At 68.8% G+C, this 16,976-nt stretch overlaps 2 protein-coding genes, 1 long non-coding RNA gene and 2 other non-coding genes across 8 annotated transcripts in view; 1 reads left to right on the top strand and 4 right to left on the bottom strand.

Annotated features, from left to right (window-relative positions):
* The window catches only part of SCAP (SREBF chaperone), a 66,736-nt gene extending 64,902 nt beyond the window's left edge, over positions 1–1,834 (top strand). For all 3 annotated transcript variants that reach the window (XM_059870486.1, XM_059870394.1, XM_059870315.1), the window contains one exon: positions 567–1,834. In XM_059870486.1, coding sequence (XP_059726469.1) covers positions 567–812 — 246 coding nt within the window. In that variant the 3' untranslated portion in view covers positions 813–1,834. The remainder of the gene's footprint in view (positions 1–566) is intronic.
* A 49-nt stretch (positions 1,835–1,883) lies between these two features.
* On the bottom strand, positions 1,884–14,098 carry PTPN23 (protein tyrosine phosphatase non-receptor type 23). 2 transcript variants are annotated; one of them, XM_059870102.1, is made up of 25 exons: positions 13,924–14,098; positions 13,238–13,312; positions 12,582–12,709; positions 11,861–11,937; positions 11,706–11,755; positions 11,059–11,190; positions 10,669–10,749; positions 10,132–10,263; positions 9,931–9,978; positions 9,652–9,708; positions 9,467–9,525; positions 9,072–9,151; positions 8,861–8,975; positions 8,656–8,721; positions 8,407–8,552; positions 6,994–7,302; positions 6,444–6,598; positions 6,212–6,363; positions 5,782–5,961; positions 3,582–5,622; positions 3,281–3,462; positions 3,029–3,133; positions 2,798–2,936; positions 2,610–2,723; positions 1,884–2,534 (listed from the first exon to the last, which is right to left on the bottom strand). In XM_059870102.1, exons 1-25 carry the CDS (start codon positions 14,005–14,007, stop codon positions 1,986–1,988), a joined length of 5,256 nt encoding a protein of 1,751 aa, XP_059726085.1. In that variant the 5' UTR covers positions 14,008–14,098; the 3' UTR covers positions 1,884–1,985. The 2 variants fall into 2 exon arrangements, with proteins under 2 accessions (XP_059726085.1, XP_059726176.1); XM_059870193.1 differs by lacking the exon at positions 13,238–13,312.
* A 936-nt stretch (positions 14,099–15,034) lies between these two features.
* LOC132322315 (uncharacterized) lies at positions 15,035–16,801 on the bottom strand. Its single transcript, XR_009485101.1, has 3 exons — positions 16,707–16,801; positions 16,021–16,235; positions 15,035–15,319 (listed from the first exon to the last, which is right to left on the bottom strand). It is a non-coding gene; the product is annotated as an uncharacterized LOC132322315 (long non-coding RNA).
* LOC132339526 (small nucleolar RNA SNORA9) lies at positions 15,685–15,813 on the bottom strand. Its single transcript, XR_009489677.1, has one exon. It is a non-coding gene; the product is annotated as a small nucleolar RNA SNORA9 (small nucleolar RNA).
* Positions 16,335–16,463, bottom strand: LOC132339530 (small nucleolar RNA SNORA9). Its single transcript, XR_009489678.1, has one exon. It is a non-coding gene; the product is annotated as a small nucleolar RNA SNORA9 (small nucleolar RNA).
* Positions 16,802–16,976: the final 175 nt, after the last annotated feature.

Here is a 16,976-nt window from a genome sequence, read left to right as displayed (position 1 = left end):
AAAGTAGGAATTGCTTAGGCTGGAAAACCCTTGGGGACCACGGAGTCCAACCACCCCCCTGCACTGCCAAGGCCAACACTGATTGTGTCCCCAGGTGCTACACCCACAGGGCTTTTAAATCCTTCCAGGGAAGGGGATGGCTCTGCTACCCCTTCCAAAGTCTAATCACCCTTTCCATGGAGAAATTCCTGCTGTGCCCACCCAGACCCTCCCTGGCCCAGCCTGAGGCCATTCCCTCTCCTCCTGTCCCTGTTCCCTGGAGCACAGCCCGACCCCCCCGGCTGTCCCCTCCTGGCAGGAGCTGTGCAGAGCCACAGGGTCCCCTGAGCCTCCTTTGGTCCAGGCTGACTGAGACTCCCCAGCTCCCTCTCTCACCCTCAGGGGTCCTCCTGGCTTTTCCAGGCCCCCACCAGACACCTCTGCTGCACTTGGAGGCTGCGGAGCCTCTGTTCCAGCTGGGCACGCCTGGAACAGCCTCCCTTTCCCAGCAAAGGCTCCGCTCAGGCGGGCCCGGCTCTGCCCCGCTCCCGCCCCCGGAGCTCAGCTCTCCGCCCTCTGTCCCGCAGGAGCTGGGCTGCGGCGCCAGCCTGGGCGTCATCTCCGACAACCTGCTGGTGACGGGGGGCCAGGGCTGCGTGTCCTTCTGGGACATCGGCTACGGCGACCTGCTCCAGACCGTCTACCTGGGCAAGAGCAACGAGTCGCAGCCGGCGCGGCAGATCCTGGTGCTGGAGAACGCCGCCATCGTCTGCAACTTCGGCAGCGAGCTCAGCCTGGTCTACGTGCCCTCGGTGCTGGAGAAGTTGGACTGAGCAGGAGGAGGGGCCGGCGGGACTGAGGCGGGGCTGGGGGCTGTGCCGGAGAGGGGACAGGGCCGCGGGCTCCGTGGCTCCATCCGTGCCACCGGAGCGACTCCGGTCACCGAGCGGGGTGGGGCCGCCGCGCTCCTCTGCTCTCCCCGGGCCGGCATCTTCCAAGCGGTGTCGGGGACCCCCGGCGGCGCGATGGTGTGGAGGGACACGGGGCGGGACAGGGCAGAGCGGGGACAGTGTGGTGGCTCCCGGGCCGGACACCCAGCGGTGGCTGTCCCGGCCCAGCACCGCCCCAGGCCACAGAACAGCCCTCGGCCGGCCCCGGCCCCGGGTGGCAGCCGGGCGAGGGCCGGGACCGGCCCGTCCCGGGCGCGGCTCGGCCCCCACGTGCCTTAGGGCGCGGCAGGGCCCGCCCGACCCCGCCCGGGGCCGCAGCTGCCCCCACTCTATTTATTTATACGCTGTAAATAGTTATTTATTGGGGCAGGGGGCGCGGGGCTCCAGCCCCAGCAGTGCTGCCCTTGCCGTGCCCTGGCACAGCTGCCCTGCCCGGCTCCCTCCTGCGCCCCGTCTGCAGCAATAGCACCTTCCTCCTCCTCCCCTTCCTCCTCCTCGCTGCGGGGCCAGAGGAGGCTTTTCTCAGGTTGGGAGCGGGCGGAGCTCTCGCCCCCGTCCTGCAGGCGCTGGGGAGGGACCCGGGCGGGGGCACAGCGGGACCAACGTGCACAGCCAGGGACGGGGCAGCCCCCGGCGCTCCCCCAAGCCCGAGCCGGGCCCCGCTGCGGGCCCCGGGGCTCCCGGCCCGTCCCGCCCTGCCCCGAACCGCCCATGACGTCTGTTCTCGACCCCCGGTGATTGTAGAGGCGGCGCCGGCCTGGGGCAGGGGGGACCCCCGGGACCCCGGCCCAGCCCCCGCGGGTGGCCTTCGCCCAGCTGTACCTTTGTGCTGTACAGGGGACGCTTTTTGTACCGATCGTGTTTTATAACGTGTGCAGAACATCCATTAAACGGAACTAACCCGAGCCTGGCCCGGCCCTGACCCCCCGCTCCGGCAGCACCAGGGCCCGGCCCTGCAGATAAACTCGCTTTATTTTAGTAGCAAAGAGCTGAAAAAGTCAGTTCTACCTGGAGTCAAACAAAGTGGGGCTGGGGGCCGGGGGGCCCCCGCCCCCCTCACGCCTTGTTGAGGGTCCAGAGGGGGTCGAGCATGCTGAGGGGGTCGTCGCTGGGCCGGGGCGCCCGGAGCCCCTCGCCCGGCTGTGCCTGCAGGAAGTTCTGCTTGTTCATGCGCTGCTTGCCCTTCAGGGACGCGTCCAGGCTGAACGCCTCGGGCGTCAGCGAGGCCAGGAGCTCCAGGGAGGAGGAGGAGGAGGCTGGGGGGGCGGCGGGGGGCTCTGGCGGCCCCCCCGGCCCCTCGGGGCTCTCCCCCCCCACGTGGTTGCTGCTCTCAGTGTCACCCGATGCCTCGGGGAGGGGCGGCCTCGGGGCGGGGGGCTCGGGCTCGGGGGCACCAACACCATCCACGACGCCGTCAGGGACGGCCAGCGGCACCTCGGGCTCCACGGGGTCCGGCGCGGGGCCGGGATCCGCCCCCCAGCCCTCCCCGGGCTCGGCGCTGGGCCCCCCCGGTTTGATGCTGAGCTTGGCGATGGTGGCCTGGATGGAGCTGATGGGCACGTCCCCCCCCAGCACCAGGTCCTGGGGGTCCTGCTGGAAGTAGAGCTGGGGGAGAGCGACCCCGTGAGCCCTGGCCGTGGCGGAGCTCCCCAAAACCGCCCGGCACACCGCTACACCCACCTTGGGGGAGGTGCTGTTGGGGGGCTTGGCCAGGCTGGGGCCGCCCACGCCGTGGCGCAGCAGCACCTGCTCGGCGTGGAGCAGGACGGCCTCGAAGCAGAACTTGAGGTGCAGCTGCAGGGGAGGGGACACGGTGAGGCCCGGGGGACAGCCCCACGCCCCCGGGGCCGCGGCCCCCCCCGCAGTACCTTCTCCTGCAGCATGTGCTTGCGCTGCTGCCGCATCCGCCTCACCAGCTGCGCCAGGTCCGGGATGCCGTTCCCGGCCTCCACCTCCTGCACGGCGGCGTACAGCAGGCAGAAGGCGCCGGTGCGGCCCACGCCGGAGCTGCGGAGACACCCCCGAGCCGTGACAGACCCGGGACAGGAGGGGGAGCCCCTCTCTCTCCCCCTGCCCCGGGAGCCCCCGGCCCCGCTCACCTGCAGTGCACCACGACCGGGGTGTGCAGCGGCCGCTGGTGCAGGTAATGGCCGTGCACCTCCTGGATGAAGCGCAGGAGGCTCCCCTTGCTGTCGGGCAGGCCCCTGGGGTGGGGAACACACACTCTGCACTCAGAGCCCCTGATGGGTCAGGGCTGCCCAAACACCCTCCCCAGTCCCATAGCTGAGGTCCCAGAACTGCCCCCACAGAAGATCAGGGCCCCCCAAGCCCCCCTTTGTCCCCCCACGTACAGCTCAGGCCAGGAGGTGAACTGGAGGTGGGCCACGGTACGTTTGAGGCTCTGGTCCCGGTACTGCAGCGTCAGCATCCGCTCCACGTGCGTGGGGGTCACACGCAGGCTGGTGAGCACCACGGTCAGGGGGCCGTGGGCCACGGGCTGGCCCCGCTCCGACGGGAAGTACCGGAGCACCTTCTGCCGCGGGACGGGCCGTCAGCACAGCCCGGGGACCCTCGGGCCCCGCAGGGCACCGGGCAGGCTGTCCCGTCCCCGGGACCCCGCCCGGCCGGCCCCGCCCCCGGGACGGGACGCACCTTGTCCAGCTCCTGCTCGGACACGAGCATGACAACCACGGACACCTTCTGCTCGTAGATCATGAGCCAGAAGTCGGCGGCGGTGCCGAGCAGCGGGGCCTGCGTGGCGATGAGGGCGGGGCAGTACGGGGACAGGTCCTCCACGCGGCTGGCGTTGATGTAGTCGTCCTTGCCCGAGCGCAGCACGACGCGGTTGCGGTCGTAGGGCATGATGTCCTGGTGCCGGTTCTTCATGGAGTAGCAGCGGGCGATGGCGATGGAGCGCTGCCGGGCGTCGCGCTCCTGGGCCTCCTGCAGCTCCTTCCAGAGCGCGTCCAGCTCGGAGCCGCCGCCGGGCGCGGGCCGCTCCAGCCGCTCGGCCAGGGCGCGGAACCGCTCCAGCTCCGCCAGCAGCCGCCGGACGCGCTCGGGCTCCGCGTACGGGTCGGCCTCGATGAGCTGCACGGCCCGGGGCCGCTGCCCCTCCTGCGCCCCCGCCTTAGTGGGCTGCAACAGCCCCCCGGGCGCGGCCGAGCCGCCGGGCTGGCTCTCGGGGCTGGACGACAGCAGGTCGGCGGGGCAGGGGCTCTGCCGCGGGAACGGCGGCTCCGCGGAGCCCGGCGGGGGCAGCGCGGGAGGGGGCCGCGGCGCCGGGGGCTGCATGGGCAGGGCTGGGGACGGGGACGGCGCCGGGGACGGGACCAGCGGGCCCTGGACCACCACGGCGCCCGGCAGCGGCCCGGGAGAAGGAGCCTGGCTGGGCGGGGCGGGCGCGGGGGGACCCAGGGCCATGGTCCCGGGGGGCAGCTGGGCGCTGGGGGGGGCCGGGCTGGGGCAGAAGGGCAGGGCGGGGGACGCGGGGGGCACCGGCTGGAGCCCCCCCAGGGCCGGGGGGCCGCTCTGGGCGGGGGTCCTGGGGAAGGGCACGGCCCCCGGGTGCGGGGCGAGGCCCGCGGGGGGCAGCTGGTCCTGCCCGGGGAGCTGGTAGAGCTGGGGGGGCAGCGGGGCCTGCACCGGGGCCGGCGGGGGCAGCTGCGCCCCCGGAGCGGAGAAGCGCTGCTGCTGCTGCTGCTGCTGCTGGGGGAACTGGGCCGGGGGCGCCAGGGGCACTCGGGGGGGCTGCTGGAAGGGTCGAGGGGCCTGGGCTCGGCCCGCGGGCAGGAAGGGACCCGGGGGGAACTGCTGGGGGCCCTGGGCGAAGGCGGGCGGGGGCTGTGCCCGGGGGAAGGGGGCCTGGGCCGGCGCCCCGAAGGGCTGCACCCCCCCCGCCGTGTAGGGGAAGGGCGCCGGGGGCCCCCCCGGGCGCTGGGGGGGCAGGAAGGGGCCCGCGGGGCCCCGGGGGGGCACGGAGCAGCTGGAGATGGGCGCCTGGACGCTGTCCACCGTGGTGGTGGCCGGGCGAGTGCCCGGGGGCTCGTGGCCCCCCAGCCCCGGCTGGGCACCCCCGGGCGCTGCCCCCGGCACGGGCGGCCGGAGCGGGCCGGGGGCTGGGCCGGGGGCCGGGCCGGGCTGGCCCAGGCCGTAGGCGGGGGCGGGCAGGGGCCCGTGCTGGGGGGACGAGCGCGGGGGCGGCACCTGGGGTCCCCCCCCGAATGCCGGCTGGGCCGGGGCGCGGATCAGCGGCGCGGCCGGGAAGAGCTGAGGGGCGGCGGGGCCGGGGGCGGGCCCGGCCGGGGCCGAGGGCTGCAGGAGCTGCCCCGGGAGCCCCCCGGGGGCAGGGAAGGGCCCGGGCACGGCGGGAGGCCCGGGCAGGCGGTAGTGGCCCGGGAAGGGCGGCGTGGGGGCCAGGGGGGGCAGCGGGGCGCTGGCCACCCCCCCCGGCAGCATGTAGGGCTCGGCGGGCCGCAGCCCCCCGGCCAGGGCGGCCAGCGCCGGCGGCGGCAGCTGGCCCAGGTGCCCGGGCAGCAGCTCGGGGGGGAGGCTCCGCAGCTCCTCCGGCAGCTCCTGCAGCACCAGGGAGCCCAGCTCGGCGGCCTCGGGAACCCCAGCCTCATCCAGCGGCTTCTTCTGCAGGGGGGGCTTGGGGGCCGTGGGCCGGGGGGGCGGCTGCTTCTTCAGCTCCCTGGGGGGGCAGGGGGCTCAGTGTGGGGCGGGGAGCTGCCCCCTCACTGCCCCGCGGGCACCAGGAGCCCTGCCCCTGCCCCCAGACCACCACCCACAGCTCCCAAGGGCCCTTCTCCCCCCCGGGGGTCTCCGTGCCCCCCGGACTGTGCCCACCCACCTCTCCAGCAGCTGCTGCCGGTGCGCCTCGCTGGCCTGGCACGCGGCCCGCGCCCGCTCCAGCAGCTTGGCCGCCTTCCCCTCCAGGTCCGTGTAGAAATCCTTCCCCTCCTGGGACTTCTTCATCAGGTCCTCATAGGCCTCGTAGGAGGCCACCAGGGTCTGCACGGTCGTGTTCCACCTGGGACAGGGCACGGAAGGGCTCAGCAGGATGCAGGGCCAGGGTAAAGGTGGGCACCCAGCTCCAGGCACCTGTGGGACCCTCTGGTTCCCACTGGGATGGGCACAAGGACAGGACAAAGCCACCACAGCCCCAGCAGTGGGGTGGGACAGGAGAAGCTGGTGGTGGCCCCACGCCTGTCCCGGGGGGTGAGGGCTGTTCCTGGGCACTGAGCCCACCCAGGGCACCGGGAGTTGCTCTCCCCACTCACTTGTGCTCCACCTCGGCCAGGGCCTTGCGCACGGCCGCGTACTTGACGTTGGCATCAGTCAGGGCCTTGAGCACGTTCTCCTGGGCAGCCAGGTTCTGCTCCAGGTACACCTTGAGCTGGTCGTACTTCTTCAGCTGCTCCTCAAAGAGCTTCTGCAGGTACACGGGAGGGTCTGCGGGGCTGTGGGACAGAGCGGTCCCCGAGGGGGACACAGGGGTGTCCCCAGGCCCACCTTCATCTCGGAGCGGTCCGTGGTGACCAGCGAGGTGGTGATGTCATCCTTCTGGATCATCTCCCGCAGCTGCTGCTCCAGGGACATCCGCTGGTCCCGCATCTCCTGCACCTTGGCCAGGATCCGCTTCAGGTTCTGCAGCACCTGTTTGTCGTCTGGGGGTGGGCGGGGTCAGGGGCGGGGCCGGTGCCAGGAACCGCAGGGAACCCGCGGGGTGGGATCTGCGGAGCCAGGCCTTGGCTGGGACAGCCTCTGTCCCCTCTGTCCCCAGACAAGAGCCCACTCTGCACGCTCCCTGCGGGCAAGCTCCCACTGTGCTGACACATGGTGCCAGTGCCAGGTGACACATGGGGACATCCAGGGGACACGGAGAGGGACAGCCCTGCCTCCCCCAGCCCAGGGGCACTGCCAGTCCCCTGGGGGACACAAGGGGTACAGCCCTGCCTCTCCCAGCCCAGGGGCACTGCCAGTCCCCTGGGGGGACACAAGGGGTACAGCCCTGCCTCCCCCAGCTGGGGGGGCACTTCCAGCCCCCCGGGCCAGGACTCACCTTCGGAGAGGGTGGGGGTGGGCAGCGCAGCCCGCACCTGCTCCAGGGGGCCGCCGAGCAGGCGCAGGTTGCCCAGGTGCAGGTTCATGGCGCGGTGCAGCTCGGTGTTGGTGAAACTCGCCTTCTCGTGCAGCTCCAGGTACTTGGAGCACTCCTTGCTCACCTCGGCCAGCCCCGGGGGGGACGCAGGGGCCGGCGGGACCCTCCCCAGCAGCTCCTGCAGCTTGCGCTCCTGCGCCTCGTCCTCCTCCAGCAGGTCCCGGATCTCCTTCAGCGACGCCTCCACGTCGGTGAAGACCCCGGAGAGCACTGGGGGGGCACGGGGGGCTGGTGGGCGTGGGGCCACTGCTGCCTGCCCCAGGCCTCGAGCCAGGCACAGACACGGCAGGTCCAGGGACAAACCCAGCTGTGGGCAGCCAGAGGAGGGACACGGCAGCCCAGGCGTTGGGGTGCTGGGCTCCTGAGCACCCCTACCCTTGGCATCATCCCCCCTCCCATCCCACAGGGAAAATGCTTTGGGATTCGGGAATTGATGCCAGTACAGAGCCAGCAATCGGTGGGAACATTCCCAGCACCTTGGGAATAATGCTGGCCCGAGGACCCTCAGTCCTGGGCAGGAGCAGTGCCAGCTCCCAGGTCCCCCAGCCTCCAGCAGGGAGCAGTGCCAGCCCCCAGGGACCCCAGTCCCCGGCAGGGAGCAGTGCCAGCCCCCAGGGACCCCAGCTCCTGGCAGGGAGCAGTGCCAGCCCCTTGCAGGGAGCAGTGCCAGCCCCCAGGGACCCCAGCCCCAGGCAGGGAGCAGTGCCAGCCCCCCGGGACCCCAGCCCCAGGCAGGGAGCAGTGCCAGCCCCTTGCAGGGAGCAGTGCCAGCCCCCCGGGACCCCAGCCCCTTGCAGGGAGCAGTACCAGCCCCCAGCCTCTGGTAGAGAGCAGTGCCAGCCCCCAGGGACCCCAGCCCCAGGCAGGGAGCAGTGCCAGCCCCCAGGGACCCCAGCCCCTGGCAGGGAGCAGTGCCAGCCCCCAGGGACCCCAGCCTCCGGCAGGGAGCAGTGCCAGCCCCTTGCAGGGAGCAGTGCCAGCCCCCAGGGACCCCAGCCCCAGGCAGGGAGCAGTGCCAGCCCCCCGGGACCCCAGCCCCAGGCAGGGAGCAGTGCCAGCCCCCCGGGACCCCAGCCCCAGGCAGGGAGCAGTGCCAGCCCCCCGGGACCCCAGCCCCAGGCAGGGAGCAGTGCCAGCCCCCCGGGACCCCAGCCCCAGGCAGGGAGCAGTGCCAGCCCCCCGGGACCCCAGCCCCAGGCAGGGAGCAGTGCCAGCCCCCCGGGACCCCAGCCCCAGGCAGGGAGCAGTGCCAGCCCCCCGGGACCCCAGCCTCAGGCAGGGAGCAGTGCCAGCCCCCAGCCCCAGCCCCCTCACCCTGCATGGACTGGACCAGGTTGCGCACGGTGTCGGGGCGCACGCTGAGCGCGGCGCATTTCTCCATCAGCACAGGTGGGATGTGGTTGTACATGTCCAGGTTGTCCACGGTCTCGGGGTCCAGCTGCATGGAGTCCATGAACTGGCTGTGGGACACAGAGGGGCCCCTGAGGGGTGGCAGTGTCCCCCCTCCAGAGGCTCGGGAGCAGCAGGACCCCGTGGGGCAGAAGGGCCGGGCCCCTCACGTACTCCAGCACTTCGTTCTTGGCTTCGATCTTGGCCATCACGTCCCGCAGCAGCTTGGCCTTTTCCTCGCTGGGACAGCACAGAACAGGACAGTCCGTGAGCGCAGGGAAACACCCAGCAGGCTCCACAGCCCCAGCTCCAGCCATCCCATCCCGTCCTGCTCTGGCTGGAGCCGGCACACACCTGTGCAGGGCTGACCAGGACACACCTGTACAGGGATGAGGCCTCGTGGGCAGCCATGGGCACCAGCTTGGCAAAGATGTCGGGGCCGGTGACCGCGGGGTCCGTGGGGTTGACGGGCAGAGCCTTCACCAAGGGGGCACCTGAGGGACACAGCCCGGGCTGGCACCGCTCCCGAAGGGCTGCTCCTCTCAGTCCCAGCAGGTCCCTGTCCCCAGGGGCCCTGAAGCCCCCCTGACCTTTGACAGACTGCAGAGTGTCCAGCGCAGGCACGGCCTCGTGGTAGATGAAGTCGTTGTCCTTTTTGGCTGAATTGTACCTGGAAATGGGAAGTGATGCTGGGAGAGAAGGAGCAGGTGGCATTCCTGGCTCCCTAAGCTTGCTCCCAAGGGGCTCAGCCCCCTGGCTCTCCTGGGATTGCCCCAGCAATTCCCATAGCAGCCATCCATCCATCCATCCATCCATCCATCCATCCATCCATCCATCCATCCATCCATCCATCCATCCATCCATCCATCCATCCACGGGGCCTGGGGCAGTGCTGGGCTCTGCACGTCAGGACACCAGGAAGGCTCCCCAGGCTCCCTGCCTACCAACATTCCTGACTCTTGGAAAAGGATGGAGACAGACTCACTTCCCACCAATGACATCCATGGTGAACCTCAGAGCTTCCTGCACGGTTTCAGGCTGGCCCTGTGGGAATGGGAGTGGGAATGGTGTCCGGGTGCTCCGGATGGGATCAGAGAGGCCTGGAGAGCCCCTGGAACCGACCCCAGTCCTGTCCTCCTGCAGCCCAGGGCCCAGAGGGCAGGAACACACCTTGGCCAGCTTGATGGCTTCGTTGAGCTTGTCCAGAGCGCTCTGGAAGTAGATGACCTGCGGGAGAGCAGGGCTGGGGTTGGCACGGGGGGCACTGCCCTGGCTCTGCACAGGGACACCAGGGCCAGAGCTCCCCACAGCCCTCCCAGAGCACCCAGGCCCTGGCAGGACCCAGGGCACAGCTGTGGATACCCAGCCTCTTCCAGGACACAAGCTCCTTCCCAGGATCCCGATCCAGAGGCTGGAGAGGATGAAATGGGATGACAGAGCCCCACTTACCCTCTCCCCAAACTTCTGCTGCTCCTCGGCCTGTTTCCCCATGTGCAGCTGGAAGAAAAATGGGATCAGAGCTCTGTAACTCCAGGGAGAGCTTTGAGAGGGGGAGGAAAACGCCAGGGCTGCTCCAAAGCTGGCAGGAGCATCCCGAGGTGGGATGGGAGCACAGGCAGAGCCCCCCAGCCCCAGCTCCCCCCCACTCACGTGGGCCACAGCAGCAAAATAATAGATTTTCATTTGGACCAGCTTCTTCCAGTCCTTCTGGATCTTGCCCAGCAGTGAGGCTGTCTCTGAGTTCTCCAGGGCCCGGCAGGCCTCCTTGTAGTAATCCACTACCTGTGGAGAGGGACAGAGGAGAATTCCAGAATTACAGACCCCAGGGGAACCAGGGCAGGGAAGGGGAATCACCAGCACCAGCCCAAGGACTTGGATCACCCGGAGGAATGGTTGGGGGGAACTCAGGGATGTGCTTGGGACCACACCTAGGGACTGTCACCAGCCCAGGTGCTCCAAGCCCCACCCAGCCTGGCCTTGGGCGCTGCCAGGGATCCAGGGGCAGCCACAGCTGCTCTGGGAATTCCAGTCCAGTCCCTCACCCACCTCACACCCTCCAAATACTCCCCCCACATCTCCTATTCCCTGTGTCCTGACACTCCAGGCCCTTGCCCCAAGTCCCCCTCCAGCTCCTGATCCCAGAGCAGGGGGAGCAGGGCCGTGCTGGGAGCAGCTCCTGGAGCTCACCTGGGCACTGATCCGGGCCACAAGGAAGCTCTTCCTGTTGTCCAGCATGGACTTCTCCAGGAGACACTCCTGTGCCTGGCCCTGCCAGGGACAAGAGAGGAATGTTCAGTGTCCCCAACCCTTGGGACAGCCCAGACCCCTGGCAGGACCCACTGGCTCCAGCCCCTTTCCCAAGGGGTGGATGTGGCACAGGGAATACCAGCCCTGAGGGTGCCTGGAGAGCCCAGGAATGGCAATGAGCCTTTCCTGACCCTCAGTGCCTCCCAAAACCTCCTTCCCCCCACCCCAGGAGAGAGCCCCTGGAGGACACTGGGGTCCTGTGCCCTTGGATGCACGGGGACACCAACCCCATGGACACACTGGAGGGGTCCCAGGGCCCCCAGCCCCTACCAGCATGAGGTTGATGTTGAGGCTGAGGATCTGGTGGCTCATGTCCACGCTGTAGGAGTGTGGGAAGTGATCCCGCAGGTAGGTGAAGGCGCCAGCAGCACACTGGAAGTGGGTGCAGGAAACCTTCATGCCCTAAGGGGATGGAATTGTTGGGTTTGGAGAACACTTCCCAGATCATGGAGTGCACCCAGCCCCCAGCACTGCCAAGGCCACCCCTGACCATGTCCCCAAGTGCCACATCCACAGGGCTTTTAAATCCCTTCACCAATGGGGAGTTCACCCCTGCCCTGGGAGCTGGGCCAGGGCTGGAGAGCCCCTTCCAGGAAAGATCTTCCCAATATCCACCTGAGCCTCCCCTTGAGGCCATTCCCTCTTGTCCTGTTCCCTGGGAGCAGAGCCTGACCCCCGGGCTGTCCCCTGCTGTCCCCAGGGTTCCTCCTGAGTCCCCTCCTGGTGCCCTTCCCCAGCTCTGCTCCAGCAGCCCCTCAGTGTCCTGTACCTGGACACCCCAAACCCCACAGGTTCCAGGTTCGTCCCAGTGCCCAGCACAGGGACAGTCCCTGCCCTGTCACACCCAGCTGGCACTGCCCAGGTGCCACCTGTGCCCCGGAGGGACAGAGCTGGCAGGAGGGCTGCGGGGTCCTTACCTCCTCGGACACGCGCTTGTCCATGGCTCCCAGCATGGAATGCAGGGCTCCTGTGGGGACAGGCGGGGGCTCAGCAGGGCAGGGACACCCCAACACCCCTGGGAACGGGGGCCTGGGCCAGGGAGCCCCAGAGCTGCTGGAATCAGGGAGCTCACCCAGGTTGTAGAGGACACAGGCCTGCTCGTACTTGATGTCCTCGTGTGTCACTGCCTTGCCCGAGAAGATCTCAGTCCTGGGGGGAAGGGGCACAGGACAGGGAGCAGCCAGGGATTCTCTCAGGAGCAGGAATTACTGGGAACCCCATTCCCCAAGGGTCCCTGGGACCCCCTCTGCAGGACCCCATTCCCCAAAGGTCCCCTGGGATCCATCCCCTGCGCCACCTCAGGCAGGACCGCATTCCCCAGGACATCACGGGGCCACCCCTGTGCCACCCCAGGCAGGACACTGTCATCCCCAAGGGGTTCCTGGGATTCCCCAGTGCCAGCCTGGGCAGGACCATGTTCCCAGGGGTTCCTGGAGCAGCCCTTCCCCAGGGAATGGGCATGGCCACATCCTGCACAGTTCAGCCCCCTCATCCCAGTCCCCCATCCCAGATACCCCATCCCGGATCCCCCATCCTATCTCATCCCATCCCAGATCCCCCATCCCAAATACCCATCCCAGCCCCTCATCCCGGATCCCCCATCCCAGATCCCCCATCCCAAATACCCATCCCATCCCAGATCCCCCATCCCAGATCCCCCATCCCAAATACCCATCCCATCCCAGATACCCCATCCCGGATCCCCCATCCTATCCCATCCCATCCCAGCCCCCCATCCCAAACACCCATCCCATCCCAGTCCCCCATCCCAGATCCCCCCCCATCCCCCTCACCATGTGACAGGCACGGCCGCCTCCTGGCCCTGCCCCATGGGGATGCGGCTCTGCAGGAAGTGCAGCTGCCCCAGGTACTTGCGCAAGGTGCTGCAGCCCTCGAAGTCCCTGGGGACGCTGACGGCGCTCTGGGAGCAGGGAGAGGAAGGAGAGGCTCGGGGGACACGTTCCAGCAGGACCGGGAGCTGTCCTGCAGGGGAGGCCGAGCCAGCAGCATCGGGATGGGACAGGGCTCCTGGAAAGCCTCGGGAACAGCTGAGCGCTCGCAAAAACGAGCCTGGGGAGCCCCCTCATGGATCAGGGGGAGCGGGGTGGGGAAATGAGGCTCTGCAGCCCCGGCACAGCTCCAGGGCTGGGACAGTCACGGGGTTTGGGTGTCCTGGGGCACACCGGGGGAGGAGGGAACAGCAGCAGCACCCGGGAAGGTTCCCTGCCCTCCTGCCTCAGGAGAAATCCCAGCGCTGGGCTGGGGGTGTCAGGGCCCCCGTGGGGCCAGCACCAGGAGCTGTCCCTGCTGCCCCCGGCCAGCAGCTCAGGGCCGCTGATCGCTGGGATCATCCACGGGCTGCTCCCTGGGCCACAGGACGGGGAGAGGGGCAGCTCCGGCCCGGGGGGGTCGGCAGGGCCACCCCAGAGCCCCCAGGGTCCCCCCTCACCTGCCGGAGCACCTCCAGCTTCCGCAGCTCCTCGTTATAGCTCTCCGGGTTCTCCCCATAGTTCTTCAGGACGAACTGGGAGACGGGAGAGGCTGAGCGGCCCCGGAGCCCCTCCCGGCCCCGGAGAGGCCGCCGGGCTGCGGGGACACCGCGCCGGGCTGCGGGGAGCTTCACGCCCACGGAGGGCTCGGGGAATGGGATCGGAGGACGGGATCGGGGAACGGCTGAGGCTGGAAAAGGGACTGCAGGGCGGAGGGAAGGTCCCCCCGACCCCAAGGTGCGGCGTGTTGGGGACACTGCCAGGGGCCGCCCGTGTCCCCCGCAAAACCGCGCGGGGAGCGACACAAGGCTGAGGACTCCCCCAGTCCTCTCCCTCCATAAATTCTGGGGCACAGGAAGCGCCGGGCAGGGGTGGAGCTTGTTTACAGCCGTTCATTAAGTGACTAAGTACCGGGCTCCCGCGAGGGTGGCAGGGACACGGCGCCAGCCCCCGGCGGCTCCGGGCAGGGGGGGTCCCGTCCCTCACGGCCCGCCCCGATACAAACCCCCAGCTCCAGCCCTGGTGGCTGCAGGGACCCCCCAGGCATCCCGCCCGCCGTTCCCCCTGCCCTGGGCCCCGCGAAGGCAGCGGGACCCGAGCCCCCGCCCCGCCCCTCCCAGGCCCCGCCGGCCCTCCCCGGCCCCACCTTCTTGACGGCGGCGTTGAAGGCGAACTCCCCGGCCTCCTTGAGGTCGAGCCAGATCATGGGCATGCGGGGCACGGCCTCCATCCCGGCCCGCTCCCGGCCCGGCCCAGCCCGGCCCCGCTCCCGGCCCGATCCCGGCACGGCCCGGCCCGCCGGAACCGCGCGCAGGGGCTCACGGGACACCGAGTCCGCGCGACACTTCCGGCCCGTTCCCATGGCAACGCCCCGCCCCTCGCGCCAGTTCCCACGGCCCCACCCCCGGGGCATGCGACCACGCCCACTGGAAGCGGAACAAGCGCCGTTGCCATGGGGACACCTCGCCCGCCGATTGGAGGACACGGATGTCACGAGGATGCCCCGCCCCGGAGGCGGGGCAGTTGCTATGACAACCGACCACGCCCAGCCCCTCCCTAGCCCTTTCAAGGCTCCCCTATTGGGGTGCTGTAATTAATTACCCCGGTAATTACCCTTCTCCCCAACTGCCGCGGCCCCCCAGTGTCAGGTTGGGTATTTGGGGCTCCCGGCTGCCTCGGTGGTCCCAGGGACACCTCGTTCTGCCCCAGGGCTGCTCCAACAGCACGGATCAACCAAAGTAACAGGAGCTTATCCTACAATAGTCCAGTAATGGATTTAATCCGTTAACGTAACTATCTGCTCTGTTAATTAACTGATGTATTCATTTAATTCAGCCATTAGCGGAGCTATTCGATGGGTTCTGGCACCTCAGCAGCTTCCAGGTTCCCAGCAGGAGCACACCTGAGCCACTGCTTCCAGCTGGGAACTGCGCCCTGTCTCACAGCCAGCCGTGTGTCCCCAGTCCCAGCTCTGCAGCCACCCAGGCAGGTACCAGGGACTGGGGATACAGCACATGAGCTCAGGGACAAAGGACACCCAAGGACATTGGGACACTGTGGCTCAGGGAAGTGGGGCCACCTGAGCCTGGGACACAGGGACAGCAAGCCCAGGTGACCCTGGGGACATGGGGTGGGCTCCTGCTCCCCATGGGAATCTCAGCTCCAGCACCTGGAGCATCCCCTTCCCCTCCAACCGAATCTCCCATCTTTATCCCTTTTTACCAGAAACAGAAAATAAAACAGCTTTGGAATCCAAACACGTTAAAACCATGGGTTCATGTTTAATTCCCTGACTCTGCTGTTGCTGAGTCCTCCTGGCTCTTCCACAGGGAATCAGCCCCACTGCTCCAGCCTCTGGATACATCCCTGTGGGATAATGGCACGGCCTGCGAAGGGTGGGCTGAGCTGAGGCCCGCAGGTGACACGGAGCACACACCTCCTGCTGACTCATTAACCAGAATTAATTACAGTGACAACAGCCTTGCACCCACTTCCTCCTTCCTGGGGGCCTCCTGATCCCTCTGGATCACCACGGAGGGAGCCTGCAATGGGAAAGGCAGGAATGTCAGTAACCAGCCCTGCTGCCCCTAGAGCCTCTGTTCTCCCCAAATCCCAGTGGGCCTGGGGTGTCCATAACCACCCCGGGGTGTCTGGGGTTTCCACAACCACCATGGGATGTCCAGGGATGTCCAGGTGTCCATAACCACCCCTGGGTATCCATAACCACCCCTGGAATGTCCAGGTGTCCATAACCACCCCTGGGTATCCTTAACCACCCCTGGAATGTCCAGGTGTCCATAACCACCCCTGGGTATCCATAACCACCCCTGGAATGTCCAGGTGTCCATAACCACCCCAGGGTGTCTGGGGTTTCCATAACCACCCCCAGGTGTCCATAACCACCCCAGGATGTCCGGGGTTTCCATAACCACCCCCGGGAGGTGCCGGGAGCGGCCTCAAACGGCCCCGGGATGCTCTGGCAGCGCTGCAGGAATGGTGGGAGCCACGCCAGGCCCCCCCATGCTGGAGCCTGCGGCGGGAAGGGCCAGGGGCACCCGGGCATGGCAGATCCCAGGCTCTGCAGGAGCCCCAGGATGCACTGGCAGCTCGGTGGCACTCCAGGAGTGCCAGGGCCTGGCAGGCTCCCAGGAGCCGAACTGCCCAACACTCCCGTGCCATTCCAGCCCTGCAGAGCCCCCCTGGGCAGGCAAGGAGCACAGGCAGAGCTGGGGCTGGCCCTCACCTGGGCAGCGGTGTCAGTAACTCACTCCTGCCAGGATGGAACTCCGTGTCTCAGTCACGGCATTCCCATGGAATTTCAGCCCTGGGAGACAAGGGGCCGAGGCCTTGGTAGCCTTAATTAACCAAAATTGGGCTAATTACGGTGCTAGGTCCCTCGAATCCACTTCCTTCTTCCCGGTGGCTTCCTGAATCCCTCTGGATGCTCAGAGCTGGAGCCTGTAACGGAGAAGGGAAGGAATGTCACCGGTCCCACCGCGCCGGCCCCTGCCCGGGGTTTCGGGCTCCCGCAGTCCCCCCTTGTCCCACCCAGCCCGGGCGTGTCCGAGGATTCTATGACCGCCCCCGGGAAGCGCCGGGAGCGGCCTCAAACGGCCCCGGGATGCTCTGGCAGCGCTACAGGAATGGCAGGGGCCACGCCAGGCCCCCCCATGCTGGAGCCTGCGGCGGGAATCCGCTCCCGAGGGAGCCTCGAAACCCCGGGACGGCCCAGGGCAGCCCCGGCAGCCCCGGTCGGGACGCACCGCGCCCCGCGGCCCCTCACGACCGCGGCGGTGCCCGATGGGCGGGAAACACCGCACCCCGCGCGGCCCCGGGAGCCACCGGAGGTGCGGCGCCCCGCGGAGGTGGCCCCGACGGCGGGGGGCCGCGGATGGCGGCGGATGCTCACGGGCCGCCATCGCCCCTTACCTGCTGCTGCGGCGGCCATGGCTGAGAGAGCGGGCGCTTCGTTATGACGTCACGGACACGCGGAGCGGGATCAGCGCGTTTAGGGCACGGGTGGGCGGGGCCAGAAGAGGGGAGTGGTCGGAGGCCGCGTGTGTGGTCGCAATATGACATCACAATAGAGGCGGGGCTGGGGGGCGTGGCCCTATGGTGATGGGCGCGGCCGGCAGTGTTCACAGTCGGAGGGCGTGGTTTTGAGGTGGGCGTGGCTCGCTGTGCCGACGGTTTGGCGCA

This window comes from Haemorhous mexicanus, chromosome 1, assembly GCF_027477595.1.
Source record: "Haemorhous mexicanus isolate bHaeMex1 chromosome 1, bHaeMex1.pri, whole genome shotgun sequence".
Taxonomy (NCBI): domain Eukaryota; kingdom Metazoa; phylum Chordata; class Aves; order Passeriformes; family Fringillidae; genus Haemorhous; species Haemorhous mexicanus.
The sequence above is the reverse complement of the archived record's forward strand: the minus strand, read 5'-3'. Positions and strand labels throughout refer to the sequence as shown.

Coding starts and splice junctions, on each gene's coding strand:
- PTPN23 (XM_059870102.1), bottom strand. CDS start 14,007: ATGGAGGCCGTGCCCCGCATGCCCATGATCTGGCTCGACCTCAAGGAG. Junction 10,750..11,058: donor TCAACATCAACCTCATGCTG/GTAGGGGCTGGG, acceptor TGTCCCTGGCAG/GGCCAGGCACAGGAGTGTCT. Junction 6,599..6,993: donor CACCCCCACCCTCTCCGAAG/GTGAGTCCTGGC, acceptor GCCCACCCCCAG/ACGACAAACAGGTGCTGCAG.